This window comes from Anser cygnoides, chromosome 19, assembly GCF_040182565.1.
Source record: "Anser cygnoides isolate HZ-2024a breed goose chromosome 19, Taihu_goose_T2T_genome, whole genome shotgun sequence".
Taxonomy (NCBI): Eukaryota; Metazoa; Chordata; class Aves; order Anseriformes; family Anatidae; genus Anser; species Anser cygnoides.
Window position 1 is genome coordinate 12,413,633 of NC_089891.1, and position 27,596 is coordinate 12,441,228.

The 27,596-nt window shown below is 59.5% G+C and overlaps 4 protein-coding genes across 15 annotated transcripts in view; 2 read left to right on the forward strand and 2 right to left on the reverse strand.

Annotated features, from left to right (window-relative positions):
* The first annotated feature begins 233 nt into the window (after positions 1-233).
* Positions 234-2,865, forward strand: CBX8 (chromobox 8). Of its 2 annotated transcripts, none has more exons than XM_066980013.1 (5): positions 234-387; positions 970-1,013; positions 1,214-1,279; positions 1,354-1,444; positions 1,657-2,865. In XM_066980013.1, exons 1-5 carry the CDS (start codon positions 319-321, stop codon positions 2,494-2,496), a joined length of 1,110 nt encoding a protein of 369 aa, XP_066836114.1. In that variant the 5' UTR covers positions 234-318; the 3' UTR covers positions 2,497-2,865. The 2 variants fall into 2 exon arrangements, with proteins under 2 accessions (XP_066836114.1, XP_066836115.1); XM_066980014.1 differs by having other exon boundaries at positions 1,378-1,444.
* A 3,756-nt stretch (positions 2,866-6,621) lies between these two features.
* CBX2 (chromobox 2) lies at positions 6,622-15,845 on the reverse strand. Its single transcript, XM_066980210.1, has 5 exons — positions 15,654-15,845; positions 15,524-15,567; positions 14,920-14,985; positions 12,847-12,916; positions 6,622-12,341 (listed from the first exon to the last, which is right to left on the reverse strand). Exons 1-5 carry the CDS (start codon positions 15,723-15,725, stop codon positions 11,007-11,009), a joined length of 1,587 nt encoding a protein of 528 aa, XP_066836311.1. The 5' UTR covers positions 15,726-15,845; the 3' UTR covers positions 6,622-11,006.
* A 731-nt stretch (positions 15,846-16,576) lies between these two features.
* RBFOX3 (RNA binding fox-1 homolog 3) overlaps positions 16,577-27,596 on the forward strand; it is a 175,332-nt gene continuing 164,312 nt past the window's right edge. For 4 of the 11 annotated variants that reach the window (XM_066980215.1, XM_066980212.1, XM_066980211.1 and 1 more), the window contains exon 1: positions 16,617-16,963. The gene's annotated coding sequence lies outside the window, so the exon portion shown is untranslated. Of the gene's footprint in view, positions 16,964-27,596 lie in introns of all 11 variants that reach the window. The other 7 variants (XM_066980219.1, XM_066980222.1, XM_066980218.1 and 4 more) reach the window with 5 other exon arrangements.
* On the reverse strand, positions 22,716-27,358 carry ENPP7 (ectonucleotide pyrophosphatase/phosphodiesterase 7). The gene is made up of 6 exons (XM_048050303.2): positions 26,929-27,358; positions 25,684-25,829; positions 24,178-24,798; positions 23,831-24,044; positions 23,325-23,426; positions 22,716-23,062 (listed from the first exon to the last, which is right to left on the reverse strand). Exons 1-5 carry the CDS (start codon positions 27,215-27,217, stop codon positions 23,338-23,340), a joined length of 1,359 nt encoding a protein of 452 aa, XP_047906260.2. The 5' UTR covers positions 27,218-27,358; the 3' UTR covers positions 22,716-23,062; positions 23,325-23,337.

The window sequence follows — 27,596 nt, forward strand, 5'->3', positions numbered from 1 at the left end:
GGGGGGCGCGGCCGCGCCCCCCCCCCCCCCGCTCCCCCCCCTCTCTCCCCGCGGCCGCCCCGCCCCGCGCTCATCGGGACGCGGCGCACGTCGGGGGGCGGCGCGGCGGCGGGGGCGGGCGCCGGGCCCGGGCCAATGCGGCGCGGGCGGAATATTCCACCCGGCTCCGCCAGCAACAAGTGCGGGGGGGGGGGGGCCCGGAGTGTGGGGGGGGGGGGGGGGGGGGGGGGGGGGCCGCGGCGCTGACGTCAGCGGGCGGAGTATTATGGTCTGGGCTGCGCTGGCGGCTGCCTGTGTGCTGCGAGCGGCCGCGTAAACATGGAGCTCTCGGCCGTCGGGGAGCGCGTCTTCGCGGCCGAGGCCCTGCTCAAGCGCCGCATCCGCAAAGTAGGTGCCCCCCCCCCCCCCCCCCCACCGGCGTCCCCCCCCGCCCCGCGCCGCGCCCCGCCGCCGCGCAGCCCCGCGCCAGGCCGCGCCGCCCGCCCCGCGCCCTCCCCCGGCCGCGCGGCGCTGCGGCGGCTCCGGCTCCGGCTCGCGGCGGCGGCGGTCGGCGGCCCGGCTGCGGCTCGGGGGGGGGGGGGCCCGCTGGGGGCGGTCCCGTCCTCCCCGCCGCATGCACGGGCTCCTCCGAGCGAGCGGGGCGGGCTCCGCCGCCGCCGCCGCCAGCCGGGCGTTGTGCGCGCCGGCCTCCCCGCTGCATGCTGCGGGGGGCTGCGGGGCTGCGCGGGGTGGCTGCACGCGCGTTTCTGTGATTTTTTTTTTTAAAAAATTTTTTTTTGAATTTATTTTTTTGGTGCATCCCCCCCCCACCTCCCGCGCCGCGTCCCTCCCCCCTTGCATATTTTTGACACACGCCTTGGGTGCAGGCGTGTATTTGTTGCATGCATGTAATTGCGTGTGTATCTTTGTTGCGAGCGCTTATCGTGATTTCCCTCCATGCATATTTATTTTTTCTCTTTGCATCTGCAGGGGCGCATGGAATATCTCGTAAAATGGAAGGGCTGGTCTCAGAAGTAAGTCGGCTGTTTATACAATTTTGCAGGCTAGGAACTGTTGGGGGAGATGGCTCATTGTAGCTATTATTTCCCATTGTAGCAGAAAGGAAAGTTGGATCCCTTTCTCTAGGTCACGTATTTTTTTGTTTCTTTTTTTCCTTCCCCTGTTACTCGTTCCCGATGCCTTTCCCTCCCTCTGTGCCCCCGCCCCCCCCCAGGTACAGCACTTGGGAGCCCGAGGAAAACATTCTGGATGCCCGGCTGCTTGCAGCCTTTGAGGAAAGGTACAAGGCCTTTGCTAGTCGTAGCCGTTGCACTTGTAAATATGTTGCTGTCTTGTAGCTATGCTGAATTGAAGCTTTGGTTTTTTTAACACCTCTAGGGAGCGAGAAATGGAGCTATACGGGCCTAAAAAGCGAGGCCCCAAGCCCAAAACCTTCCTGTTAAAGGTAAGGAGGCAGGAGCCCCGCGTACGTCGGTGCCGCTTTGCCGGGGAGCGGCGAGGGCTGCAGGGAGCGTGCACGGGCGGCGTGCGGGGAGCTGGTCCCTCTCCGGCTCGGATGGAGAGCGCTCGGTGCAAAGGCAGCCCCTCGTGTAAGTTGTAATTACGCACCCGGGTGGCAGGACAATAAAGTCACCGGTTGATTTATCTTCTTTGCAGGCCCAGGCAAAAGCAAAAGCCAAAACCTATGAATTCCGCAGTGACTCTTCCAGGGGGATCCGGGTGCCGTATCCCGGCCGGTCCCCCCAGGACCTGGGCTCCACGTCCCGGGCTAGGGAAGGACTCAGAAACATAGCCCTGGCTCCGCAGGGCAGCAGCAGCAGCAGCACCCCCAAGGGAGACGGCATCCGGGACCGGGTTATCAGGGTGGAAGAGAAGCCTGGGGAAACCCCCAAAAAGAGAGGCCCGAAGCCTAGGAAAGAGCTTTACAAGGACCTGGCGGAGACTCTGGATGCCTCCAAGAGGAAACTGGGGGAGCCGGGGGACAAGGTGGGGGACTACCTCAAGGCCAGGAAGATGGAGGAGTCGGCGGCGGGGGCGGCCAAGTTCAGCTCGGGACACAGCGTCATCCAGCTCGCCCGGCGGCCGGACCCCGACCTCTCCAGCGCCATGTCCAGCCCCAACCGCGTCGAGGTGGGTATGAAGCTGGGGGCCGCCGAGAGCTACGCGCCGCGGGTCGCCAAGCACCGGGCGGACTTTCTGGACCCCAAGGGGCAAGGAGGGCTGGACCCCGGCGGGCCCAAGATCCTGCACAGCGCCGTGAGCCCCGGCTCCGTGGGCAGCCTGTACCGCGACGGCGTGGGCGGCCAGGCGGGGCGGCCCTCCCTCATCGCCAGGATCCCCGTCTCCAGGATCCTGGGGGACCCCGAGGAGGAGTCCTGGAGCCCGTCCCTCAACAACCTGGAGAAAGTGGTGGTAACTGACGTGACCTCTAACTTTTTGACCGTCACAATTAAGGAGAGCAGCACGGACCAAGGATTCTTTAAGGAGAAGCGATGAGTTTCTGTCAGTGGTGGTGCTGGGGATTTTCTTCGGTCTAGATCCAGACAAAAGCTTGGTTAGAGCTTGGTGGGCTTATTTTTTTCTTTTACTTTATTTTTTTATTTTTTTTAATTTCCTGGAGAGGATTTAGAAACTGTCCTAAATTCATTAACTCATTCTTTTTTTTTTTTTTCACGTCTTACATTTCGTTGGAAAAATTATCTCTAGAGTTATATTTTCTATTAGATGTAAATATGTTATTTAAGAAAAAATGCTTATATATATCTATATATATATATTTCAACTCTGAGTTGTTTTATTTAAATGGAGACAACAGTGACTGCTCAGTTGCTCTTAGAAAGGACAATAAAACTGAGAACTAACGGAGTTCATGCATCTGTTGCAGGAGCCGGTGTACATAATGAGTGATGTTCATAGCTAATTATGTTCTGTTTTTTTTTAACTATTATTTTTCATATGATGCTATGGATGGTGAAGGGGGAAGTGTTACTCCCTCGGAGGGCAAAGTGCCCAGATTTCTTGATTGTGATATAAGGTGTTGCTTGTACAATCAAGTGTGCTGTATCCAGAACTGTTGCCCTTGACAGTTGAAGTAAGCACTTGAATTTACAGTATTGTTGGGGAGGGGGCGTTGCCAGTTTAAAAAAAAAAAAAGTTGCTACAAAATTGGGGCGGGGAAAAGCAGAAGTCCATAAAAAGGTTAAAACTGTTCTAGTGGAGTATTAACTTGAATTACCTTTTCTTGCGAAGGAAGAGGAGGTTTGTGTGTGTAAGATTCCTGAAAGGGGTGATACTGAAATGCACTTTAATAGAATTGTCATAGCAGTTGTGGGAGACAGAACTGAGCTGAGAATCTGTTTTCATTTTGTCTGGTCGCTTGATTCTTTTCCCCCACCCACTTCAAAAAAAACAACAACTCTGTTTACATTCCTGAAATGCCAGAGAGGTTTGGGAGGGTAGCATGTCACTGCCCATATTTAGATGCTTTATACTGCTATAGAAAGTGGATTTTTTTTTTCCAAACACAGTTCGCTTTAGAGTGTTGGAAGACTCCAGATAAAGCGTTTTCTAATATCCACATCTCTGACAAATCCCAGAGCCACCTTTATGCATTCAGAGACAATAAATATTTCCCTTTTCTTACGCTAGTTAAACAATAGCCAAGAGGCTAAATATTCCTGTGCGCAGAGCAGCTCCTGCTGACTCTGGTGGCTTTTTGTATTTTTATTTGCCTGCATATTTCTTCTGGCTCTGAAGGACTGTGCAGCTTTCTCCCAGGGCTCAGGCAGGGCGTAGCAGCGGGATTTAATGGCTCTGAACAAAATGCAGCAGCTTCCCTCCGCCAGCATTGACCAGAAACCCTCGGCTGCCTTGCAGAAAGCCCGTGGCAGCGTCTCGCAGGAGGCGCGGGATGCTGCAGCCCTCTGCCCGCCCGCTCCTTCGCTCGCTCTTTCTCTCTAAACTCCATTGCAGCTTAACCAAGGTGAGGAGAGGTCGGGGTCTTTTAGCCCTCCCTAGAAAGGAGGAGAAGCGTTTCCTTGTGTTTTTAGTTGATGTAGAGCAGGTGTCCTCATGTCCTATCGCATTGATTTGAGCATCTCTGTCGGTTCAAAAGCACAAATCTGTCCAGCAGCCCCCGAGGGCCAGGGCTGGGAGAGATTGGCCTTTTCCATCCTTTCTGATTGGCCCGGTGAAGCTCTTAAACGCTTTCTAATTTGGGGACTGCACATAAGATGAAAGCACATGGGGCCTGACGGGGGGAGGAAGGGGCTCGGGCGAGGAGCAGCCTTCGCCTCTGGTAGGCCCATCTGGATAACTGCGGCTCCACCTTGCTCAGCCCCTTTCCCCTTCCATCTTTTGGGACCTTTGCCTTTGTCAGATGACCTAGCAAGAGGATGCTGTATTGACTGTACAAAGGGAGCCATTTCTGTGATTTATTTTTTTTGTTGTTTTCATTTTTTTTTGTTGTTGTTGTACGGCATATTTTGTAAAATTGAGATTTTTAACTTGGTTTGTACGAAGAGCTGAGGCAAGCAGCGTGCCGGTTTCAGTGCTAGTGCCTGGGCAGCTGGCACGGGAGGTGTTGTCAGATGGACGGTGTTGGGATGTAGCTGCCCTTCCTCCACCTGCTGGGATGCTGAAGGCAGAAAGCCACCTCCCTTTGCGGAACAGCCCAGAGCAGAGCTCCTGCCTCGCTCTGCTGCCGGGGCGTGGCGGAGGCTCGGTGTGCTTCACTGCAGCCCTGTGTGTACCTGTATATGTGTGCGGCCATCACACACGTATATAAAGCAAGACATACATGTGGGTGTATATGTGTGTATGTATATAGCGACGTATATACTGAGTGTGTGCGTGGGGGTGTGTGTGTGTGAATTATTTAAATCTAAGACTTGTATAAAAAAGATTTGGCTAAATCTCAGTCTCAGAAGTGAAGCTTAACTACGTGTCTTCTGCCAGCCGTGAATGTCCATATGAGACCTGCTTTTTATGTGAGTTTAAATATATACTTTGTAAATAGAAACGTGTCTTTCTCCCGTTTGTGGCCGGGGGGGCGAGGAGCGGAGGGGGCTGGGGCGGGCGAGGGGCGCGGGGCCGGGGGCGCCCTGCGGCGGCGCGGGGCGGGCGGCGGGGCCCCGACGGGGGGGGCGGCCCCGCTCCCTCCCTCCCTCGGCGCAGGGGGGCCGGGAGCCGCGGCCGTGCGGGACCGGGGGCGGCCCCCAGGAGCCGCCGGGGGAGGAAGGGTCCGAGCCGGCACCGGGCGCCCCCCCGAGCACGGAGGCCGCCGGGCCGGGCTGTCCCGCGGCGCTCGGACGGGGCGGCGGCGGGCGGCCGTGCGCGGCTCCGCTCCGCGCCCGGAGAAGCCCCGGGGCCGCCGCTGCGCCCCGCTGAAGGCGGCCGGGTGCCGGGCTGGGCACGGGAACTGCTCCGGGCCTCGCCGCTCCGCCCTTGAACCGCTCCGGCCGGCGGGGGGCCACGGCGCGGCCTTCCGACGGCGCGGGGCCGGGGCCCCGGTGCGCGGCGGCCGCCCCTGCCCGGCGAGCCCGGCCTTTGTATTCAAATCTCCCTCGGCCGCGCAGCCGGGGGGAAGCGAGGGGGTTTTGTTGTTTTTTTTTTTTTGTATTTTTTTTTTTTAAGCTGTGTCCTCATTAACCTCCTTTTTCTGCTCCGCTGGGTGAAAGGCGCAGACCCCCTTATTATCAGAGCTGTCAGCATCTGTGCGCGGAAAATGAGTGTCAAGTAGGCGCGGGAGAAAGGGCCGCACAATGGCGCCTTTCTCCCCCGGCCCCAGCGGGGGGGACCCTTTCACACGGGCGCGGCGGGGCCCCAGGCCGGGGCGGTGCGGAGGGGGTGGGGACGGCCCGCGGGGGGGCGGGGGCCCGGCTACCGGAGCCCCGGGACGCGGCCCGAGGAGCCCAGCCCCCCCGCCCCCCCGGCGTTTCGGACGCCCCCCCGCCGCCCCCCGCCCCGGAGGCTCCGCTCCCCGCGCCCCCCCCCCCCCCTCCGCCCCGGGAACCTCCGCTCCGCGGCCGCCCCGACGGGAGCCCCGACGGCGGAGCCCAGGGCCCGGGCTCGGCCCGTCTCGGGGCCGCTTCGCCCCCAGCCCCTCCACGGCGGCCGGGCCCGGGAAGGCGCCGTCGCCCGGGCCCGTCCGCGGCCGCGCAGCGCCCTCCCCAGGCCGGCCGTGCCCGCTGCGCGCCCCGCGGCTCCCGGCGGCCGCCGCCCCCGGCCCGGCTCCATCCAGCACGTGCGGGGCGGCTCCCGGGGCCGGGGGGGGAGCGGAGCGGAGGCACCTGAGAGCCCGGGGCCGCCGCAGCCCCAGCCCCAACCCCAGCCCCGGCGCCCCCCCTGCGCCCCGCTCAGCCTCCCGCCGGCCGGGAGGAGCCGGGGCCCGGGCCCGGGGAGGAGGCGGGGGGGGGGCGGTTTCACGGCTCCGCTTCCCCTCAGCCTTCCCTCGCCCGACCCCGGGTCCCGCGGGGCTGGGGAGCACCGGGCCGGGGCTCCCCGCAGCCTCCCGGAGCGGGAAGGAACGCGGGGCCCCGGGGGGATGCGGGGTCGCAAGGCAGCAGCGGGGCTCCCGCGCTGCCTCCCCCTGCTCGGGCCGGCACAGTGAGCACAGCAGGCTGGAAAGTTAAACAAAATATTTATTGATATACTAAAAAAAGAGCAGTGGAAAAGTTATACAAAAAAAAAAAAACCCCGCCCGACGTAGCATCTCCTAGTGTTTTCCTGCAAATAAATTAAAAGTAGCCTAGAGGTCTAAACTAGCACGAGTGTCCAGAAGCACCAGAAACCACACCGCACGGGCCGCGAGCGAGCTGGCGTGAGGGTGACCGCGGCCCAGGGAGCCCCGCGTCGCTCGGCGGGCCGGGCGGCTGTCCTGCTCCAGCAAAGCACTTAGGCTTTCCCAGGGTAATAACATCTCCAACTTTTGTTCTCTGAAAATAAAAGCAAACAAACAGCTGTAGTTTAAAGCAATTATAAGTGTCATACAGGAACGATTTGGCTCTCTCTTTAATTAAAACATACAAATCAGACCAGTGACTGGCGCAAGTTACAAGAACAATTGTTTGTTTTCACCCAATTTCTTTCAGTAAAAACCTCTCCCGCTCTGGAGCCCTTCACACCCAGATCAGAAACTCAAAGCAAACTGAACCCCCTGAAACCATTCCCGTCCTTCCACGAGCTCCATTTTTTTTTTTTTTGGTACAAATATATATATATAAAAATATACTAGGCTTCTAAGGAAGATGGCTGAATTGGCCACCTCTTCCAGTCCAATGGAAAACAACAAGTATACTTAACCAGATTATGCCTGGAGAAAATATCCATTCAATATACAAATACTGCAGGACTTTCCACATCGGAAACCCCTTAGAAAATGACAAGTGACAAACCTTTAATTGGTTGTTTGACACACAACTGAACACTCAAACCCATAGCAGCAAACTTAAAATAAAAAATAAAAAGGTAGACCTTGAATACTAATGGCACTGACTGGTAAACACGGTCTGCATCAGCTTTCAACCTCTGTCCACAAAAGATTACCGTAAATCACTCACATAATGTGCCTTTGAGAGGCAAACTTCAACACAAACCTTTCACTCAGACGCACGCCAGCGCTGCTGGGAGAGTCAAGGTCCTGAAACACGAGGTCAGGAGGGGCTGGGGAAGGGGGGAGGGATGAGATGAAGTTTAGAAAAATTTCTGGATTATCATTTTCACCATTCTTAAACCTTTGGAATCGAACCAGCTGGTGAGCAGAAAGGCACAATAGCTAAAGCGGTGACAGCAGAGTCCTGCCGCTACCTAGGGCAATGCCTGGGGACGCTGGGTGAAGCCGCTGTGGGGCCGCTCGCCCCCCCAGGAGGGTGTCAGCCTGGGGGGGCGTCAGCCTGGCCCGGGGCAAGCTGCCAGAAGGAGAAAGGCATTGGGGCTGTGATGGGGCACTCTGGAGGGAGCAGCCTCCTCGGAGCTGGTGAGCAATGAACACGCCATCTGCCCTCGCGTCTCATTTCATGCACCTTCTGGGGATGCTGAGTGCCTGACCCTTTCTCAGACCATCCTCAAATGCTTTTCCCCTTCGGCAGCCACCTCGGGACACCAGCCCCCACATCCCATCCTAGGCAAGAGCATCCCTGCCGGGCTGGCTTCCCCTCGGGAGCATCCGTCAGCCACCTCCGGCACTCGGGGCTGGGCGTCCTGCCGAGGACCCGAGGCACCTCTCCCCGCCGGGGTCGCGGCTGTCCCCAAGCACCCTGCGACCACCCAGCTTTGCATAGGCACAAACCTGTCGAAGGACCGGTGTCACGGACAAGGCTGAAATAAGGACAGTTGCAAAAGGCACATCGTCATTTAGTTTGGATTTGCAAAGGCCAACTAGCAAACATTTGGTGTGTGGGGAAGAGAGCCGGGCATTGCCTCTGAGGTCCCACAAACCCCTCGGTTCCCCTCCCAGAACCGCATACCCCCAGCCCCAGCGGAGGCCGCGCCTGGGGCACTCGTTTCTGCTAACACAGGCTGATGTTTCCTTGGACTTTTCAAAGCAACAGTTATGTCGTTTGGCAACATTAAAGACCACAAGGTAAACATAACAGACTGACATTTTGGCATCGTGGAGCTCCACGGAAACTGTCCTTCAGGAACCCCGTCCGTGGATGAAGCTCACCTGAGGCTCACCTCTTCCCCGGGGCCCTTTGCCTCGCGGAGCAGCGCCCAGCCCGCTGCAGGCACAGGGCTGCACGAGGCCTTCTGCAGGCGGCTTGCAGCAAATCCCCCTGGTCCCCAGCTGCCCGGCACCGTGGTGAAGTGACATTCAAGGCAGCATGGCTGCGCATGGGGACAACTGCACAGGAGCTACAGGGATACCCCCTGGCCCGCCCCAGCTCGCCATCAGCTCCCGTAGGATGCTGCGCTCAGGCTCTAGAACAAAACCATCTCAAAGCCATGACCAACGGGATGGCTGCGGATTAAATAAAAAGCTAAGGGAAACCGTTTCTAGCTTACGGGAGCTTTTCCTGGAGAAGACGGCAGCCACCACACAGGGAACAACGTCCCTTTCGCACCCAGGCAGCAAACGCTGCCATCGCTGGTTTTTCATTTCACCTGAGAATTGCACCACCGGCAGCCAATGCGGCTGTGGTGGTCTGATGCATTGGGGGTTCAGAAACGCGTACCCCTCATTTGGTCTTTTTTCCTCTCTGCTCTCCTGCGGGTACCGACGCTGCAAGTGCCCCTGTCCGCGGCACAATAAGATGCTCGGCCCTGTGGCAGGGCAGTGTGGTCCGGCGAGCGATGAGCCGTGCTGACGCCGTGCCTGCAGCCGCCCCGAGCCATGGCGCAGACCCTGGAGGCACTTCCTAATAACGTACCCAGAGACCTGGCAGACGGCAGGCTTTGCATCTTCTCCAGAGAAGGAGTTCAGCATTAACAGAACTCAAATGACCTCAAATGCTATTAAACTCTGCCTGAACTACTGCTGTTAATTTTGGCTTGTAAGAGTAATCTATAGCAGGGAAAAAGACCTCAGTAAAAAAGCCATTATTGGTTGCAATTACAAGCCAAAATTAACAACCCAGCTGCTGGCTCGGGACCGGAGGGCGAGGTGGCCGCCGAAGATGCCGCTCCTGGAGGCACAGCCCGGGGGGGCGGCAGCAGTGGGTGCCTGCTGCTGACTGCTCTAGGCAACCCGGGCAGGCGTTGTCCTTTGCCGGTCCCGAGCCCTCCAGCTGGAGAAAAATGGGGATGATGAGCACGATTCGACACCGACGAGCATCCAAGGCACGGGGCTTGACAGCAGCACTGGGTCCAGCTGCTTTTTAGCCTAACTCCAGCACCAACCTCAGCCAACTGGGAGTCACAGCACCAACCTACCTGCTGTCAAGAGAGTTTGCGTGCTCTGCAAGACTTAAAAAATACTCCCCAGCTTGGTCCCTGCAAGTGCCTGGACGCTGCTGAGTGTGAGGCCGAGGCGCTACGAGGCCAGGACGAAGCAGGGGAGCGGCTCTGGGCTCACTGGGCTGTACAGCCCCTCAGCTGGACTCGATGCCTGCTGCCCGTCGCCCCTTGCTCTCAAAGAGGCATCTTTCATCATGTCTCATCACCACGAGACCCCTGTCTCATCAGTGTCTCACCATTCAGCCTTTGCTAGACTGGGTTTATTCCCCTCCCTCTAAAAAAGGTTTTTCCCTTAGTAAAAAATGTAAACAATATTTCCTTATCAGCTGGAAACCACGATGGAGGCATCGTGGACTTCACCATCATTGGAACTGACCTAGCCCAGGGGGGTGGCTGGACTTAATGTACCCTGAAAAACCCCCGTACCACAGCCACCCCCCCAGCCCTCGGGTGCTGGGAGCACCAGCTGTCTATTTGGATCGACTTGTGACTGTCCTCGCAGCTTGCAGGTGGATTCACGGCGCGCCCAGAGGAGAGAAGAGGCTCTCCTTTCCTCTCCTTTCCTCTCCCGAGCGTCAGCCTGGCGCGCGGCCCCTCCACCCCTTCTCCCTGCCACCAGAGCCCTACACTGCACGTTCTGCCATTTCAAGCTGCCAAGCAGGGAGAGCCGTGTACGGTGAAGCCTGGCTCAGAATTTGCCGGCCCGTCACCTCCCAGCAGCACGATAACGCCTCTGCTCCTGGCCCGCGGCGCCGGCCCCTCTGCGTGGGGCGCCGGCTCTGGCGGGACGAAGGGCAGCAGGGAGGGACTCCCTCGCGCGCTGGCACTTCTGAGCGGGTTTCACCGTACGTTTCCCAGGCCCTCTGAGCACAAGTCTCAACAGGTCTCGCGGGGTGTGCGTGGGTGCTGCAGACAGTGTCCGAGCTGGCACTGCCTGCAGCACTGGGCGCCACGCTGCAGAGAACGGAGGCAGCCGCTGGCAGGGGCGGATGGTCACCATGCGACTCCCTGCCACGGGGCGTTCACCTAAAGAAAGAAAAACCTGACGGGAGAGCTGGGCAAGGCTAAGGGAGAGGCCCGGGCACTGCCTCCCTCCTCTCCCGCTCCCTGGCTCAGTATTGCCGCAGGTTGAAAAACCCGACGCTGGTGGGGGACTCCTTGACCGTCACTGTGATCAGGTTAGCGGTGACGTCCGTGACGAAGACGTGCTCGATCAGGCTGCGGGTGGGCTTCCAGTCCTGGCTGGTCTGGATGGAGACGGACATGTTCTGACCCACGCCGGGGAAGGAAGCAGAATCCCGATCCGAGTCCGAGCTGGTCTCTTCGCCTGTGCTCACTTCGGAGAGGGCGGCTGGCTTGCGGCTCTCGGGGGCCCCGTGCCCCTCTTGCGTGCTGGCTGTGCCGCCCTTGGCCGAGTCCCTCTCGCCAGCGACCACCCTGTGCGCCTGCTTCTCGCTCTTGCTGCTGTCCCCCACGCTGGCAGCATTCGATCCGGCACCGGCTCCGCCGCCCTTCGCGATGGCGGCACCCGCACTCGCCGCTGCACCGGCGCTTTTGGACAGGGCGCTGCACGCGTGGCGAGGGAGGCTGCTCCCCCCGGCTGCGTTCTGCCCGTTTTTGACGCTCTGCAAGTTTAAAGCTTGGAGGTTCAGCTCCTGACTGGACGCCAGTTGGCTCCCGGGCACAGCCGAGCTCGCAGGTGTCTTGCTGCCGTTGTGCAGCATCTGGGCTCCTGCAGCGAACCCAGACTTCTGGTCCCCTCCAGCACCACCACTGGGAACCTTGGCAGCCTTGGCTCCCTGCATGGTCAGCCCAAGCTCCCCAGATCCTTTCTGGTTCCTCATTTTTAAGTCCAGCCCTAAGCCACTCTTGCTCGATGCCTGCGACTTCAGCGCGAGCCTGCTCAGGGGTGAGGTTTCTGCCGAGCTCTGGTTTTGGGACATCCTGTTCATGTAGTGCACGATGGAGCTCTGCCAGCTGATGGCCCGGTTCGGGCTGGTGGAGCCGCTCTTCATCATGTTGGGAAGGTTTTCTGCCGAGGACCCTCCGGAGCTGAGCCCAGCCAGGGTGCCCGGCGCTTCCTTCAGCACAGCCATCCCTGAGCCCTGCGTGCTGTGCTGGGGCTGCAGCTTCCCCATCAGCTTGGCGCTGCCCCCCACCTCCTTGCGGGACGTTTTCAGCACCTTTGTCAAGTTCACAGTCCTCCGAGCTGCCTTCTGCTCTGGGGGGAGAGGTTTCCGCCCACGCTTCTTTCTGGAAGTGTCTTTCATTTCTGGCTTTGCCACCAGGATCTGAGCTTTCTTCTGGGGTACCGGGTGAGTCTCTCTGCTGCGGGGACCTCTCTTTGCTTCCAGGTCGCTTTCATCCTCTTCATCGGAGGAGGAAGAAGAGGAGGATGTTGAGGAAGAGGAGCTACTTGACTTACTTTTTGAGGGCATCTCTGGTTCCTAAGAAGCAATGAGGAGGGACAGGGAAAGAGTGAAGACAAATTATCAAAGAACAGTTATGGACACTGCAAATCCTCCAGCGTGGTCTGGCTGGGTGCCCTGGACAAGCACACAGGTTCCTTCCCTGTGTTACCCGAGCTGCTCTCCCTGGATGACACGCGACCTCTGCCATAAAATGAACCAAGGAGCGTGCACTACGGCACCGGCCAGGCGCAAACACCAGGCGGGACCTGGTGCCCGGGAACTGCTCCGTCTCTTTCTACACCACCACCAGACCAGTGACAAAGAGAAGCCCTCCTGCAGGCATCCCCGTCCAGCTGCCCATCCCTGCACTCTGCAAAGCCTCTACAACAGGGTCCGCAGGCACTGCCGTGTCTTCGCCACCCTCCGGAGGCTTAGCGCCCACGACACCGTGCTGTGGGACAGACACCCGCTGGTGCCCCTCAGGGTCAGAGCCTCTCCAGTGCTGTCTCTGCTGTGGATTTCCACCGCCTCCAGGACTCACCACGTGTTTCCTGGGCCTGCCCCTGGGCCGCTTGCCTCTCTTGCGGTTCTGCACTTCTTTCTCGTGTTCCCTGGAAAAAAAAAAAATCACAAAAAAAGATTAAGGACTAAGCCTGCAAAAAAAACCAAATGAACAAAAACAAACAAACAAAAAAAAACACATAACAACTGATTCCTCCCTTTCTTCTGTTATTAAAAAAAATCCTGCTCTGATGCTGTAGGTTCTGCTCCGCTCTGAGCAGCAGCTGGAAGGTGTCCCATAACCTGCAGCCTCCCCGTGGGGTACCTGGGCCGGGCCAGGTAGCAGCACCCTTCCCTTCCACAACCATTTCCAACATTTTGGGGCCACACATCGCTATCAGTATTTAAAATACGTCAGGCAGCTGTGCACCTCAGCAGCAGCTTTGGAATGAAAACACCAGGAGCCCGTCCCCCAGCTCTGAGCATTGCTCTGCCAGATGACCTACAGCGACTGGAAGACTCGGGCCAAGAAAGTGAAGAAAAAAGAACTACAAACTGAGGAAAGGGCTACAAAAATGGTGGACAAAGATGGCTGTCCAGGCATCAGGATATTCAGCTGGCTCAGCAAGAAAGCATTTGCCCTGATATACTGGCGGAGAGATGAAAAGAAAAAGTCTCTTGCATAAAACATGGGACTGAACTGCATGGGTGGCTGAAATGTATTTAGCAAACAGCTCCGTTCGCCATGCAACACCTTCCCGATGGCTGCCCTAGTCCTGGTACCTTTGTTCGACTGGAGCCAGCCACAGACCTTCCAAAAAGAGGCCTCGGTTTTTGTAACGCTGCCCCTGGGAGTGGCTTCCTGATCCGCGGGCGCTCAGCCCGCGCCTTGCAGGGCCCGGGGAACTGGGGCGGCTCCGGCAGCGAGGCAGAGCTGTTTGTTTGCGTCCTCGTTCGCTACAAGAACACTCCCACCGCAAGAAGCTTCCAGTGGTCAGCGATGCACCACAGCGTTGCCCACCCCGAGCCAGCGACTTTTCCAATTCGCAGCGAAATTTGCTGCTTTGCCGGCAGAATGGGAACAGGCCAACGGATGCATCCGAACGGTCTCTGCTGAGCCCTTCCTTATTTACACACTCGCAGAGCTGTGCTTCCCCTTCCCTGCGAGGAGCAGGCCAGCCGCTGCGCGGAGGAACAGCGAAGGCTCTCCCTGGGATCCCAGCTTTCTCTCTTTCACCGGGCTCATTTTACCTCTGCTGCATCCTTGGCGGGGAGGTGGTGGCCCGGGCCGACAGCCACGCAAAGCCCAGGGTGACCGCACCGAGACCGTGTTCAGGTCACGATACCATTTGGTGTTTCTCCATTTAAAAAGGACAGTGTTAAGCTGTAATACATATGGCTGATTAAACCCGTGCTGTCTGCAATAACCACCAGCTTCTATTCTTGAAAAAATGGCTCCAGAAACGAGTTATAATTAAATCCTATCATAAACTTTAATGATTTTTATTAATACGGAGCCAAAATATTTGGCAGCACTGTGCTCAACGTAGCCAGCTGGCTACTTTTCTATCTCCATGCCTGACTCCCGGTGTATAATAGCTGCAGAACAATTGCAGCTCACAGCTCGGCTCCGTGTCGTAGCCCGGCTCTGGCAGAGGACACCATTTTCTCCCACCCATTACTTCCTCACCCCTCTCGCAGCTATGCCCTCCGTAAATACACGCTGGTGCCTTTCCGAGTCCACCATTTCCGGAGCCGTAGGAGCCGTCTCCCCACCTGGGCGTGCGGTCACCCCCCAAGCCCGGCCGAGGCCCCGGCTGCTGGTCGGGGAACCAGAGCTAAAGGTCTCTGCTGGGGGCTGCCGTGCGCCCATTGTACGGCGAGAGCACAAACAGATTGTGCACAGGGCCATAAATTCTCCGTGTTTACCCAGCCTGGGGAGAGCCGTCCTAGGTGGACCCGAACTGTAATTTCAGGAGATGAACAAAAGAGCCGTGCCACAAAAGGCACGGAGAGCCTCGCTCTGTTGTTTCCACAACTTCCACCGCACGCGCGGCCAATTAGAAGTTAATTGACTTTATCGTTCGTTTAGAAATATTTATGGTTTGCTCACTTCTTTTGGAAAGCGAGGAGCAGTCTCGGATCAAGGATGTTCTCCTCGGGTTCCCAGCTGTTGTGCCTGGAACAGAAGACGGGACTGGGCGAGAGCACGGGACCGCCGCTCGCCGCCCCCCCTCCCCGTTACCGGCCGGGCCCCGGGGAGTTCAGCCGAGGACAACCGGGCCCTCCGCGAGCCCCGGCCCGAGGACCCGGCTCCGGGCCCCGCGCTTCTCACGGCGGCGGCGATGGGGACGGAGGTGGCCGGGCTCGGGGCGCCGTCGGGGCCCGGGGCGTCTCGGCACCGACGGCCGGGGGCGAGGGGCCGGGGGGGCGCGGGCCGGGGGCGGCCTCGGCGGCGCCGCTCGAGGCGAGCCCCGCGCATCCCGGGGGAGCGGGCGGGAGGGGGACGCGCGGCCGGTGCCTGCCCGCCGGGGGGGCGCCGGCCCGGCCCGGGGGGGGGGAGCTCAGCCCCACGCGGCGGCGGGGAGGGCCGGGCCGCGGCCGCGCTTATTTGTAAACAAAAGGAGCGGCGCGGCCCGAACAAAAGCGGCCGGGCGGGCGGCCCCCCGCGCCCCGCACCGCCCCGCGCCCCCCCCCCGGCCCCGCGCCCCGCTCACTTGGAGGACCAGCCCCGCCACTTGACCAGGTACTCCAGCTTGCCCTGCGGAGAGAGGCACAGAGAGGCGCGTTAGCGGCGGCGGCGGGGCCGGGGGCGCGGGGGGGGGGGGGGGCGCGGCGGGGGCCCACCTTGCGGAGCCGCTTGCTGAGGATGCACTCGGCGGCGAAGACCTGCTCTCCCACGCTGCTCAGCTCCTCCATGGCGCCGGCCGGCCCCGCTCCGGCCCCGGCCCCGGCCGCGGCCCCGCACGCACGCACACACAAGGGGAGCCCCCGGGCGCGCCCCCGACGGCGGCCGCGCGCGCCCCCGCCCCCCCATCCCCGCGCGCCCCCCGGCACAATGCGACGCGCGCGCCCCCGGCGGGGGGGGAAGGGGGGGGCTCCCCAAATTCCCCGCCGGCCAATGGGGAGCGGAGGGCGGGCCGTGACGGCGCGGGGGGGGGGGGGAGGCATTGTCTGCCGCGACCCCTCCCCTTCCTGCCCGCGCGGGGGGCGGCCCGGCCCGGCCCGGCCCGGCCCGGGGACAATGGGCAGGGGCTGGCCCGGTTCGGCCCGGCCCGGTTCGGCCCGGTGCGGGCGCGCAGAGCCGCAGCGCGGCGCTTTGTTCCCCTGGGCGCGGGGCCGGCTGGCGGCGTGTGCGGCAGGGCTGGCTCGGCTGGGCACGGCCCGGCACGGCTCGGCACGGCCCGCACGGTGCGGGGCTGCTGCGGGGCTCCCAGCGCAGCCCGGGGGGAGCCGAGAGCCGGCCCGGTCCCGCCCGGTGTCCGCCCGGTGTCGGCGCGGTGCCGGCGCCGTCCCGCCCCGAGCATCCCGGTCCCGGCCGGGCTCGGCCACCGGCTCCGGGCCGCGGCGTGGCCGGGGACAAAGCGGCGCGGGGCAGCCCCGGGGCACGGGGACGCAGCCCCCGCGCAGCCCCCGGTCGGTGCCGGAGCCGAGGTTGTGGTTCCGAACCGCTCGGCGAGCGAATAAAGGCCGGCGGGGCGGGGGGGGGGCCGTCCGGCGGGGCCATCCGTGCCGCGGTGCCAGCCCGCGGGCTCGCGGCCAGGTAGCGCCCGGTCCGGAATCGTTTCCCCGCCGCCCAGCCGAGCCGAGCCGGGCCGAGCCGGGCCGCGCCAAGGAGCGCGCCGCGGCCCCGCGCCCCGGGGCGGGCAGGGCAGCGGGAGCGGCCGCCGCACGGCGGCTGTGGGCGTGGAGCGCCGGGCTCGGTGCTTCACGGGCATGAAGAAGATGAGTCAGCACCGCGGGGAGTTCGCCACCGCGGGCCCGGAGCCTGCGAGCAGCCGCGCGGCGGCCGCGGGGAAATGAAATTTCCGTAGCCCGAACGCTTCGGCGCCCGCGGCGTGCACGGACTGAGCGGGGCCCCCCCCCCCAGCCCCGGGCGATGGGGTGTCCTGCCCGCGGGGCTGCCGCTCAGACCCCCCCCGGGACCGCCGCCTCCGGTAAGCGACGCTGGGCTGGGCGAGCCGCTCTGCGCCTCCGCGGGCTGCGGCCGGGCGTTGCGGTGTCCCCGCTGCGGGCGGCGGCGTGGCGGGGGAGCCCCTGCGGGGGGGGGGGCGGCGGGGGGCCGCTGCCCCTGGACAGGGGAGGCGTTGGGGCGCCGAGTCCTTCCTAGGCGCTCCCCTGGTGTCGGGTCATGCCGCATCTTATTGTTTTCTTTTGACTGGTTTTGTTCGCTGACGACAAGAATAGTTAGAAGCGGGTTTTTTTTTTTTTTTTTTTTAAGCCAAACGTGACATGGAAATGTAACCCAGCGCCGCGCTTTTTTTCGTTCTTTAAAGTTAATTTAGCTTTCATCAGCTCTGGTCTTTGTGTGCAGCACGTCTTAAATTTTAGCAAAAAAACGTGCGAGACTTTCCATCCCCGCACACACGAGCCGTGTGCGCGCACAATACGGCATTCACGGCGTTTTATGTGGCAGCTCGAGTGACCGCGCCGGGCGAGGAATGTCAGGCTCGAGCTGCCTCCATCTGGCTCGCAGGCACGGCCAGAGAAGTACCCGAGGAAATAAGCCCGGGTTCCTGCAGCACTGGGTGGGCTCCTCTCCCGGCTGTTCGGCTGCCCCTCGGTGTTGCAGAGCGCCTGGGGAGGATGCAGAAATGCAGTGACTGTTTGCTTCTTTCCCTGAGCAGCGAGGAGGAGGCTGGGCTGGGTGCAGGTGCTTTGTTCGCCTGCTCGCTGAGCCTCGGGGAAGCGAGGTTAGGAGGTGGCGGCGGACCTCTGGCGTTGGGGTCTCGCCGGGGGCTGAGCGGGCAGCGTTGGATGTGTCTGAGGTGCGGTTGTCTCAGCAGCTTCGTGTATGACCCCTCGTGGCCAGCACCGTCCACTTCATTTCCAGAATAACCGGGTTTCCCCACCGCCGTGCGTCCAGCGCGCCACGCGTGTGCCGGCGCACGCCTCCGCGTTGCTGCCGATCCAAGTTCCCATCGCGAGTGGTGGGAAAAGCTCTGCCTTGCGCCCCGGTCACCTTCTGCAGGCTGGGCTGGAGATCTGCTCTCCATCCCATCCCCGGGGGGTTACTGGGAATGTGCGAGCGAGCTGTCTGGTCTGCACCCGGGCTGCGGCGTGCACTGCGCCCGCTTCCATTTGGAGCTGCAGTTATTTTGCGTAGTTTAAAAACCATCTTGGGTGCCCGAGGGCAGAGCGAGTGTCTCCTCGAAGCACAAAGGCACTCCGAGCCATGGCCGCAGTCCGGGTTGGTGTGGCCGTTTTCTCAGCTTGATCACAGGTTTCCCATTATTTGATGTCTAATAAAGCTCCAGGTCCTTGAGCCGTGTGGTTAAATGAAAAATCTCACTTTTTTTTTTTCTCAGAAAAGAAAAAGAAAAGAAAGGAAAAGAAAGAGAACAAATCAATATAAGCACTGACAGACTGAACTTGTGGCTTTAAAGAGTAGCAAAAACAGGAAGTGAACAAAAAAAATCCCACTTTTTTATATGTTAAAATCTCATGAGTTTTTACATTGCTAGTCTGATCTTTTGTTGCGGGCTCAGCAATGCAAGCGTAGCTGCCTGCCCCTCCCTGGTGCCGGCGGGTGCTGGCCCGGCACAGCCCGCCTTTCTCTTCGTCATTTCGGGATGTTTTAGTGACAAAAAAAATAAAACCGTGCTCGAGCGCCTCTTGCCACTGCCCTTTTGCCATCTGCTGCTGCCTGCAGCTCCCCTCGAAAGGGCAGGGAGCGCAGGTGCTGGGTGGGACCAGGACCGCGCGGGCCGGGGCTGTGACTGAAGGCAGGGGGGTCCCAGCCCCTCACCCAGCAGGGGGGTCCCAGCCCCTCGCCCAGCGGCACATTCCCCGCTCCTGGCTCTGCCAGGTCCCAGCGGCGGCGCCTTCCTGGGCAGCAGTGGCGAGGGCCCCCCCCGACGCCATAGGGGCTCCGTGCCTCTGCCTTCTGCTGGGGGCAGAGCTGCAGGGGGATGCAGGAGGAAATACCCAGAGCCCTCCCCGGGCTGCCTTTGTGCTGGGTTCAGAGTCCCCGTCCCCGAAGGAGGCTTCACCTCTGAGGGATTTGGGAGTGCGCAGTAATATCGTGGTAGCACCAGCAGGGCTAAGTGGCAGCGAAGCCAATAACCTCGGCAGTCACTGAGAAAACTTCTGGCGTCTTAATAATGAGATTCCGACTCCTTAACTAATCTGGTGGAATATAATGTTGTAGCTCTTCCCAAGCATGTCAGACATCCCAGGAATGCCGTGTATAGTGTGTGGTGCTGGTAGCGGGGGTGTGCGGCGCTCAGGTGAAGGAGGGAGCATTCCTTGTCAGAGGAAGGTGCTTCACCCAAAGAGCAGAACCTTTGGATGCAGTTAATGATGCTTCTGGTGGACTGGAGGACTTTGGAAAGGGCAGAGCAAGCAGGGCTTTAGTAGAGAGCGTGGGGGTCTCTGGCCAGGAAAATTTTCACAGGATAGTTTCCAAGAGGTGAAGCAGTGCAGGATTTTTGTCTTGCTCCCCAGTCCTGCCATGGGACTACATGGCCCGCTGTGGCAAGCAGAAGTTGAAGCTGCAGTTAAATCCCTGTCAGCAAAATACTGAATATCAGCTTGGAAGTCTTTCTGTGCTTCTTTTCTCCCAGTGGCAGTGTAAGGTTGTGCCCACAGCCCGTGGCTTTGAGGCACTGACCGAGCAGCTCCTTGCTGCACGGAGCGGGGACGCTGCCGGTCTTTTGGGGCAGGGGCTGGGGCTTGCCTGGGCTGCAGCCCTCGGTGGCCGTGCTGTGAGAGGAAGGTGCTTCTTGCTCGTCTTGTTGCCGACTGGAGTGGGATTTCTTGGGGGTGACGGCCCCTCTGCTCAGAAGGGACATGCCGTGTTGCCCCTTGGAGCTGACACCCCGAGGTCTGGCAGGTGGGGGCAGTGATGCGACGACCGCGGCGTGTCCCAGGTGTGCTCGGTGTGAGCGTGCAGAGCCGTGGAGCGCAGCGTGGAGCGGCAGAAGCCCGCTGCTGGTGCGGTGGCCGTGGCCGGGCTGTGCCTCAGCGCTGTGCTCCAGCACCCGGTGGCACGGCGGTGGCACTGCCTGCCCGCAGCTTGCGAAGCGCAGACCCGGGGCAGCGCGGTGCGAGGAGCCCGAGGGCAGGCTGTGGGGCCGGGGTGGTGTCCGCGGGGACACCTGGCCTCTGTCTTTGTGTTGGAGCCACCGGGAAAAGAGCGGTGCCCTGTGCTCCCCTCCTGCGCTGTGGGCTCGGGGGTGCCGGGGGGGTGCTGAGGACCCGCAATATCCCTGGCTCCAGAGGAGGAAGCTGGGGCCAGCTCAGGGGGATGGGGGGTGCCCCGGTGGCCGTGTTTGTTGTGGGCAAATGGTGGTTGTTTTCCCGAGGCGTGAGCCAATTGAAGCACAGAGATCTGCATGTCATTTGGGTACAGGGCTGGGGACGGAGCCGCACGACACGGGACAGCAGAGAGCCCCTCGCCTCTGGGCCACGGCGGAGCGCGGTCACCGCAGGGCGCGCTGCCCCCAGCGCGGGCACTTCGAGAGGCAGTAGTTTTCCTGCAAGCTGCGTGTGCGCTGTAAATAAATAAATATATGTATGGAGATGTTTGTTGTTATGCTGCCGTCTTGGAGCAGTTTGGACCCCTGGGTAGCGAGCGTCTTTCTAGCGCAGGAAAAAGAAAGGGAAGCAAATGGCGTGGAAATGCATGGCAAATTGGGATGCAATACACAACAGGCCTCTCCCTGCTGCGTGACCCCCGGCCCTGGGGAGGGGGGGCGGTGGGGAATGAATTACGTGGGGATGGGAGGCGGGGGAGGCGCAGCACTCGCGGAGCAGGAATGTTGGTGAGCCCGGCCACAGGCAGCCGCGGCCGAGCAGTGCCGACCAGCACCAGGTTTGCCGGTGAGGCCGGGCAGGGGTTTGTCCGATGGCTGAGTGGTTGAAATGTCACACGGTGAATGTACACGGTGTGAGATGCGAAGGGAAGGGCTGGAAGGACTCAAAGAAGGACAGCATTTGGAGTGGCTTCTGCATTTTGGATTTTGCATGGGGAGAGGGAGAGGCTGGGCTGGAAACTTCCTGGGCTGGGGAGCAGGGGGTCACCGGTTGGCTTGGACTGAGCCAGCTCTGGGTGTCTGCAGGGTGACACCGCCCCACAGCCACGTGGAGGGGGAGAATCGGCCTCACCCTGTGACCAGAAGCACCCGTAATTCCGGGGCTGCACAGTCAGAGGGATGGGGAGGGCTGGAAGATTCAAACAAGTGCACGATGTGAATCTCCAGGGCATCCCTTGAAGCGAGCCCACGCATCGTGCTGCTGTCCGGGCTGGAATTCGGGCCGAGTGCTTGGTGGGCTCCCAGGCTGCAGCGGCCACAGGAGTGGGGCTGCGTGGCCCCGTCTTGTTCCGCGTAAAGCTCCGGCTCCGTGTTGTCCCCGAGCAGCGCTGCAGAGGGCAGCCCTCCCCGTGCCAGGCATGCTGAAGCCTCGCAGGAGCTCACCGCTACCAGCCGCCCGGCCCACAGCCATCACCGGCCGCTGCTGCCCCGTGCCCTGCTGCTGCCTGGTGAGCACGGCGCGGGAGCCGTCGCCCGCCGCTCGGTACTGCAGCGGCACGGCCGGCACAGCCCAGGGCGCTGTTTGCGCTGAGCTGTGCAGAAAGTCCCAAGCTCACCAGCAGGATGACTGGGAAAGTCACCGTGCTCTATCATTATTAATATTATTTTAAATGATATTTGCAGCGCTGGCCCGTGTGGCTCCCCTTTCAGAGCCTCCCCATTGTTTGCCTAATGGGCTATTTACTCTGCATGCTGCTGGCCTGACCCCCACCCCCGATACGGTTTCAAGCCAAACGTTTTCTTCCTGTTTTTCTGAGTGGAGTGTGCGTCTCTTGTTTCATCTTGCTGGGTGAAACCAATGCAGGGAAGGCAGCGCGAGCAAGTCTCTATGGCAACAGATGTTTATCGAGCCCCTGAGATGAGGCACGGGGCTGGGGAGAGGCACTTCAGCATCTGGGATGGGGGCCGGGGCAGCTGCCCCGCTGGTGTCCACTGGGAGGGCAGGGACCGGGGCTCCGGGATGGCAGGATTGTCCTGCTCCCTGTCCTGAGCCCCAGCTGAGGGATCCTGGGCAGCTTCCTGCAGGGGAGGGAACTTTGGCCTCATACAAGGGCCTCCTGCATCCAAGGTGCATCAGCCGTGCGGCACAGGAGGGGGACGGGGTGCCACAAGGCCCAGGTGGGCCCAGGCCGTGTCGCTGCTCCATCCCTCTGCCTCTCCAAAATACAGCAGGGATTAAGCCCCCCCTCCCAAAGCGCCGAAGAGGAGGATCTACAGCCCAGGATCAGGGCTGCAGGTGGGTGATGTTTCCCGAGCGCTGCCTGGAGTACAGCAGCCACAGCCTCTCCTGTCTGCTGTGGGTTTTGAGCTTGGGTGGGTGCTGTTTGCCCATTTTTGTCCAGAGCCATAAGGGACAGAAAGTTTTGGATGGACAAACAGAACCACGCTCAAGGCACCCAGGGCTCAGGGCAGGGGCGGGAGACACTGAGCGATGCTGGGATCCCTCTGAGGCTGCTGTGCCCAGTTGCTGCCTTTGCCAAAGCCGAGCTTGTTCTGACCCCGCTGCCACAGCCAGGGGCCCTTGGGCAGCCAGAGCAGCCCCAGCAGCCGGCAGAGACAGGATGAGACCCCTGTCTTCTCCGTGTACCCTGTGCTGGAGTCCAGCACCAACTACAGAAGGCTTCTCAGCACATGCAGAACTTAGATATGCTTTTAATTGCTTCAGAAGCTCATCATGTATTAACTGTCCCTGGTCCAAACCAAGTTGGAGTTTTTCTCCCTTGAGCAGATGGGGAAGTTGGGGCAGCACCGACACAGGATGCTTTTGTCAGAGTCACACTGTGCATCGGTGTCAGCTTCCACAGCCACGCATCCCTGGTGCACACCAGAGCTGGGGAGGGCTTCCCTACCCTGGGACTCAGTAACGCTGGAGGAATGTGGATGAGAAATTTGGGGAGGTTTTGGAGCGGGGTCTCCCTGCGCTTCTCAGGCTGTCTTCTTCAGACACGTTCTTCCTCACCTCGCCACACATTTCTGGTAGAGCTGCCTGGAACTTGGAGGCTGTCAAGAGAGGAAAGCACAGTGCTGTTGGTGCTTATTTCTTGTGCGTCCAGCCTGTGGATGTCGGCTGTGCATGCGTGGTGCTGGAAATGCCAGGAAATGAGACCGAGAATTGCTCATCCTGCTAGGTCTCCAGGCATATATGCACGTTGAAGGCAAACAGCAAACTTGCTCCTTCTTTTTCTTGCAGCCAACACACAGGCACATGCCTAAAAAGGCAGCACCTCCACAGAGCTTTCTGGCTATCCTTGGAATAAATTACCTCTGCTAGGGGGTTAGTATATTCCTCTCCAGCATTGCAGAGTGAGAGCAATCCCCAGCATCACTGACAGCTTCGTGGCAGCAAGGAGAGGAGCGCTTGAACCTGCAACGGCGGAAGTTCAGCATTAAAGCGGGGAGCCGGGCTCTGCCCGGGTGAGCAGCAGCGTGGAGCTCGTGCAGGGGACTGGGCACAGCAAGCAGCCGCCGCTCTGCATCCCCTGCTCCCTGCAGGAAGGATGCTCCGCTGGCCGCAGCACCTCCCGTTTCCAACCTCTAACGGCTGTGCAGAGCTTTGCCGGGCGTTTTGGGGACGTTTAGACGCCCTTAAAGCGGGAGCTGCCCGGCTGCCGGCTGGCTCAGGGCCGGCCCGGGGCCCGCTGTGCCGGGGGGGAGCGGAGGGAGCCCCCCGGGAGGCTCCGGCTCCGGCCCCGGTCCCGCAGCGGCTGCGGCCGTCGGGCGGCCGCCGCTAGGTGTCGGTGTTGCCGCAGCCATCCGCGGGGCACTCACGCAGCAGGGGCCTGAGGACCTCCAGGGAGCCGTCGTGCGGCTCGGGCGCGATGCCCAGCAGCTCGCAGAGCAGCGCGTAGACGTTGACGCTTTCGAAGGGCTCCGCCAGCAGCCCTCGCTTGAAGGCCGGCCCCACGGCGCGGAAGATGGTTTTCATGTTCATGGCCTCGTTGTCGAAGCCGTGTTCCCCCTTGTTGAACTGGACCTTGATCCGCTGAAAGGGAGGCAGGCTGTGAGCGCCCCGACCCCTCGGCCGCCGGCTCAGCTCCCCGGAGGCAGCATGAGGAGAGAAAGAAAGAGGCAGATCCAAGAAAAGACAGTAAAATGTGTCTGCACACGCATCTTACCCCGTGGATCACGTATCCTGGATCGCTGTACATCAGGAGCGGGGTGATCCGGGAGTTGTTGGCGTAGTGGAATCTCTTTGGAAACTCTTCTTTTTTGTACACATGTAACTTTGGGTGGGCATTTTTCAGGACTGAATACACGTGCTCCAATTTTCCTTCTTTTGGTACCAGCAGTCCGTTTGGTCCATAGTCCAAGAGTTCAAACTGGATGTCTGTGAACGTGAAGTTCTCTACTTTCTGGATGTGAATCTCGTCGGTCTTTATGACCGTCTCCATGCCGTGGTCAGACGTGATGATGAGGTTGAGGTTTGGTTCCAAGCCACTTTCCCTGATACGTTGCCTTAAGTAGCCGATGGTTCTGTCCACCTGGCTGACCATGGTTTTCCTCTCCGTGGACTCGGGGCCGTACTTGTGTCCCGTTGAGTCTGGCTCACCGAAGTAGAGGGCGATGAAGTCGAGGTTGTTCACCGTGAACCATTCCATGACAGTGTCGATGTTCTGTCTCCAAATCGTTTCATTGCTGTAGTTGAATATGGGGGGCTCCACCATCTTCATATTCACTTCTTCCCCTTGATATTTTGCTCGTCCCCCAGGGAAATAGATAGAGCCTGTCTTTAAACCCTGTTAGTGAAGACATTGCACAAACCCACCTGAACTCACTCTGCAGCATCTCTCCATCTGTCAGTACAACAACTACCTACTAATGCGGTTAGTTCATTCAGCCCCCTAATGTCTACCTCTGCCTCTAATGAGGTTTTCTTGCTCATTGCCAATTAAAAGTGATTAATTGAAAGCACTGCCCTTCCCAGAACCCCTCTGCGCTGGTTTCCTCGCTGTGTTAGTAACACTTGCTATGACTTTAGAAAGTGACTTGTTTGTACATTGCATGGCCCCTCTGGCTCCTGACCACCAGAGCGTTACGGTGTGCTGTGCTGCCGTCATACAAGCACTCACACTGAAGTCAATGGGGCCAGTTTGGCAGGTAAATACAGGCAAAGGTACGTGTCTGGGGCAAGGTCTCGTGTCCTGTCTCAAAGCCAGATTCAAAGCCTGCTGAGATTTGAGGAAGTGCTCAGTGAAGTGCTGCAGTGCTCAGTGAAGAGGGGACCAACCCCCTGCACCAGTCCCCCAAAGGTGCTGGGTGAGGCCGAGGAAATGAGGTACGTGCTTTGGAGCGCACTGAGTGCTTGGGCTCTTTATGCTCCCTAAAGAACTGGCTGGGGTTTCCTTGAACAGGAAATGGATAACCTGTTTTATTAATATCTTAATAAAGCTGAAATGCATCTTTTATTTTTTGCTATTTTTAATAGAATTATCATAATTATTCCTGCAAGAGTCTGGGGATTTAAATTTTTTTGCTGCTCTAATTAGCCTGTCATTTGCAAGGAGGATGTTAGCTCATGGCCACTAGAGATCGTGGCTTGCCTGTAGCTTTTACTGCACGAGTGCAGGCAGGAGACGCCTGTGTCTCGGGGTCTGCGTGCGAGAGGAGCCTGCCCCACTTGCCTGTCTCTGAGCTGTGATCCAGATGGGCAGGCTGCCGTTGTCCCACCAGCTGTCAATGCCTTGCGTGCTGTAATAGGGCAGCTTCACCCCCGTGCTGGTGTTGAACCACATGTTGTGTATCACCCCGTGGTTCTCGAGGTATTTCCCTGTCAGAAGAGATGGACGAGGCGGGTGTGAGCCAGGCTCCCGCTGGGCTTCCAAGTCCGTGTCTGCTTCTCTGGCTCTCCTTCCCCTTTGCCGGCTGTCCTTTTGCCTTTGCTTTTGCCTCCTTCCTCCACCTGGCTCGTACCAAGTTGGGTGGCCAGGAGCAGAGTGTGAGAGGCTGCAGGGGGATGCTGTGAGTCCCAGGGGCCCACGGTGCGGGTGGCTCTCGCCCTGACCCCCCCTCGCCCCTGGAAGCGCAGCTGCCTCCTGCAGTTGCTCTTGCCCTTTTCATCACATTTAGGGTTCACCGTTATGCTGCATTTAACTAATTGCTTTGGTGTTTCGTTTTCTGTTGTTCACAACGGTTGAGGTCAGCATAAAGCAGAAATCCCCTTACAAATGAAAGGCTGGCACTTTGCACTGTCACATTTCATGCTATTTTTTATTATTCTAGTCCTCAAGACTGCACAGTTACTTCTGCATGATATCCCAGTCCTCCTTTGTATTGACGCCGCCTCCCTGCCTTTTCTCATCAGCAGATTTCATTAGCATGCACCACTCTTTTATGCCAAGGTTATTAATGAAAATCTTAAATAAGATTGGCTCCAGAATCGATTCCCCAGGAATTCCCCTGTTACCCTCCCTAGCTTGTCAGTCTCCTTTCAGTATTACCTGCTGTTGCCTTCCCTGCAGCCGGTTACTTACCCACATTAGAGATTTTGTACTAATCTTCATCTTCTTCGTCTTAACTAATGATTTCCCATGTGGCACTGTATCAAATACATTGCTGAAGTCCAGAAAGATGAGATTTACTGCATCTCCCTTATTTAAAAAATCATTTATCTCATCAAATGAGGCTATCAGGTTAGCCTGATGCTATTTACCTTTGATGAATACAGGTTCAGCTTCTGTAACTATTGCCATGTCTCTGACTCTTTTTCCAAAAGTCACATATGCTAAAGCTTACCGCGCTATTGAGGCCAGTCCTTGGGTTGTCTGCTTGACTTAGCTTCCCTTATACCTAAGCCTTGAATTTGCTCTTTCACCGTCACACTGCACCCCCCTTTGGGGCTCTGCTTGCTCTGGCAGGCGGGGACTCACCGGTCAGCAGCGTGAAGTGGCACGGGCTGGTGAGGGTGATAAAGGCAGGAGTCATGTACTGCGCCTTCACTCCCTCTGCAGCCATGGCATCGAGGTTAGGGGTGTCCACGTCCTGGTCATAGTTCCACCGAAAGCCATCGAAGGACACCAGGAGGACTTTGTTGCGGCTGGCTACTTGCTGCACGGGGACACATCTTGCTAAAGAGAGGACAGCAAATAGGAACCCCAGAGAAGCGACCATCTTCTTGCCCTTGAACTGGAGTAGCCCAGACATCCAGAGAGCTCGCATTAATATATGCAGGAAGGGACTAAGTTCAGTCCTTATCTAATCTTGCAAATGCTGATCAGGTGCAGGGCTTCAGCCAGAACTTTGTATCAGAATGATCCTCTTTGTTTTTGTCTAACTGAGCTGGATTAGCTGGGATTTCCTTCTGACTCCACCGCCAAACCTGCCTCCTCCATCCGTGGCGCTGGGTGCTGCTTTATGGCACCCGTGAACGTGAAGTGTTGTTGGTGTGGCTGAGGCCAGCGTCTACAGGCAGCCCCTGTCCGTCCGCAACCTCCCTGCTCCCCGTGCTGTCCCCCTGTCCCCCCGTGCCTTGCCCTCTCCCCACTTTGTGCCCTGCGAGCAGTGGCCTGAAGTGCTGCAGGGCGTGCAGTGGTTGGGG

Coding starts and splice junctions, on each gene's coding strand:
- CBX8 (XM_066980013.1), top strand. CDS start 319: ATGGAGCTCTCGGCCGTCGGGGAGCGCGTCTTCGCGGCCGAGGCCCTG. Junction 1,280..1,353: donor CTTGCAGCCTTTGAGGAAAG/GTACAAGGCCTT, acceptor GCTGAATTGAAG/CTTTGGTTTTTTTAACACCT. Junction 1,445..1,656: donor CCAAAACCTTCCTGTTAAAG/GTAAGGAGGCAG, acceptor TCTTCTTTGCAG/GCCCAGGCAAAAGCAAAAGC.
- CBX2 (XM_066980210.1), bottom strand. CDS start 15,725: ATGGAGGAGCTGAGCAGCGTGGGAGAGCAGGTCTTCGCCGCCGAGTGC. Junction 15,568..15,653: donor TCAGCAAGCGGCTCCGCAAG/GTGGGCCCCCGC, acceptor CTCTCTCCGCAG/GGCAAGCTGGAGTACCTGGT. Junction 12,917..14,919: donor CTCCTCGCTTTCCAAAAGAA/GTGAGCAAACCA, acceptor TTTTTTTTCCAG/GGAACACGAGAAAGAAGTGC.
- ENPP7 (XM_048050303.2), bottom strand. CDS start 27,217: ATGCGAGCTCTCTGGATGTCTGGGCTACTCCAGTTCAAGGGCAAGAAG. Junction 25,830..26,928: donor CCACTTCACGCTGCTGACCG/GTGAGTCCCCGC, acceptor CTCTTCTGACAG/GGAAATACCTCGAGAACCAC. Junction 24,045..24,177: donor CAGGATACGTGATCCACGGG/GTAAGATGCGTG, acceptor CCTCCCTTTCAG/CGGATCAAGGTCCAGTTCAA.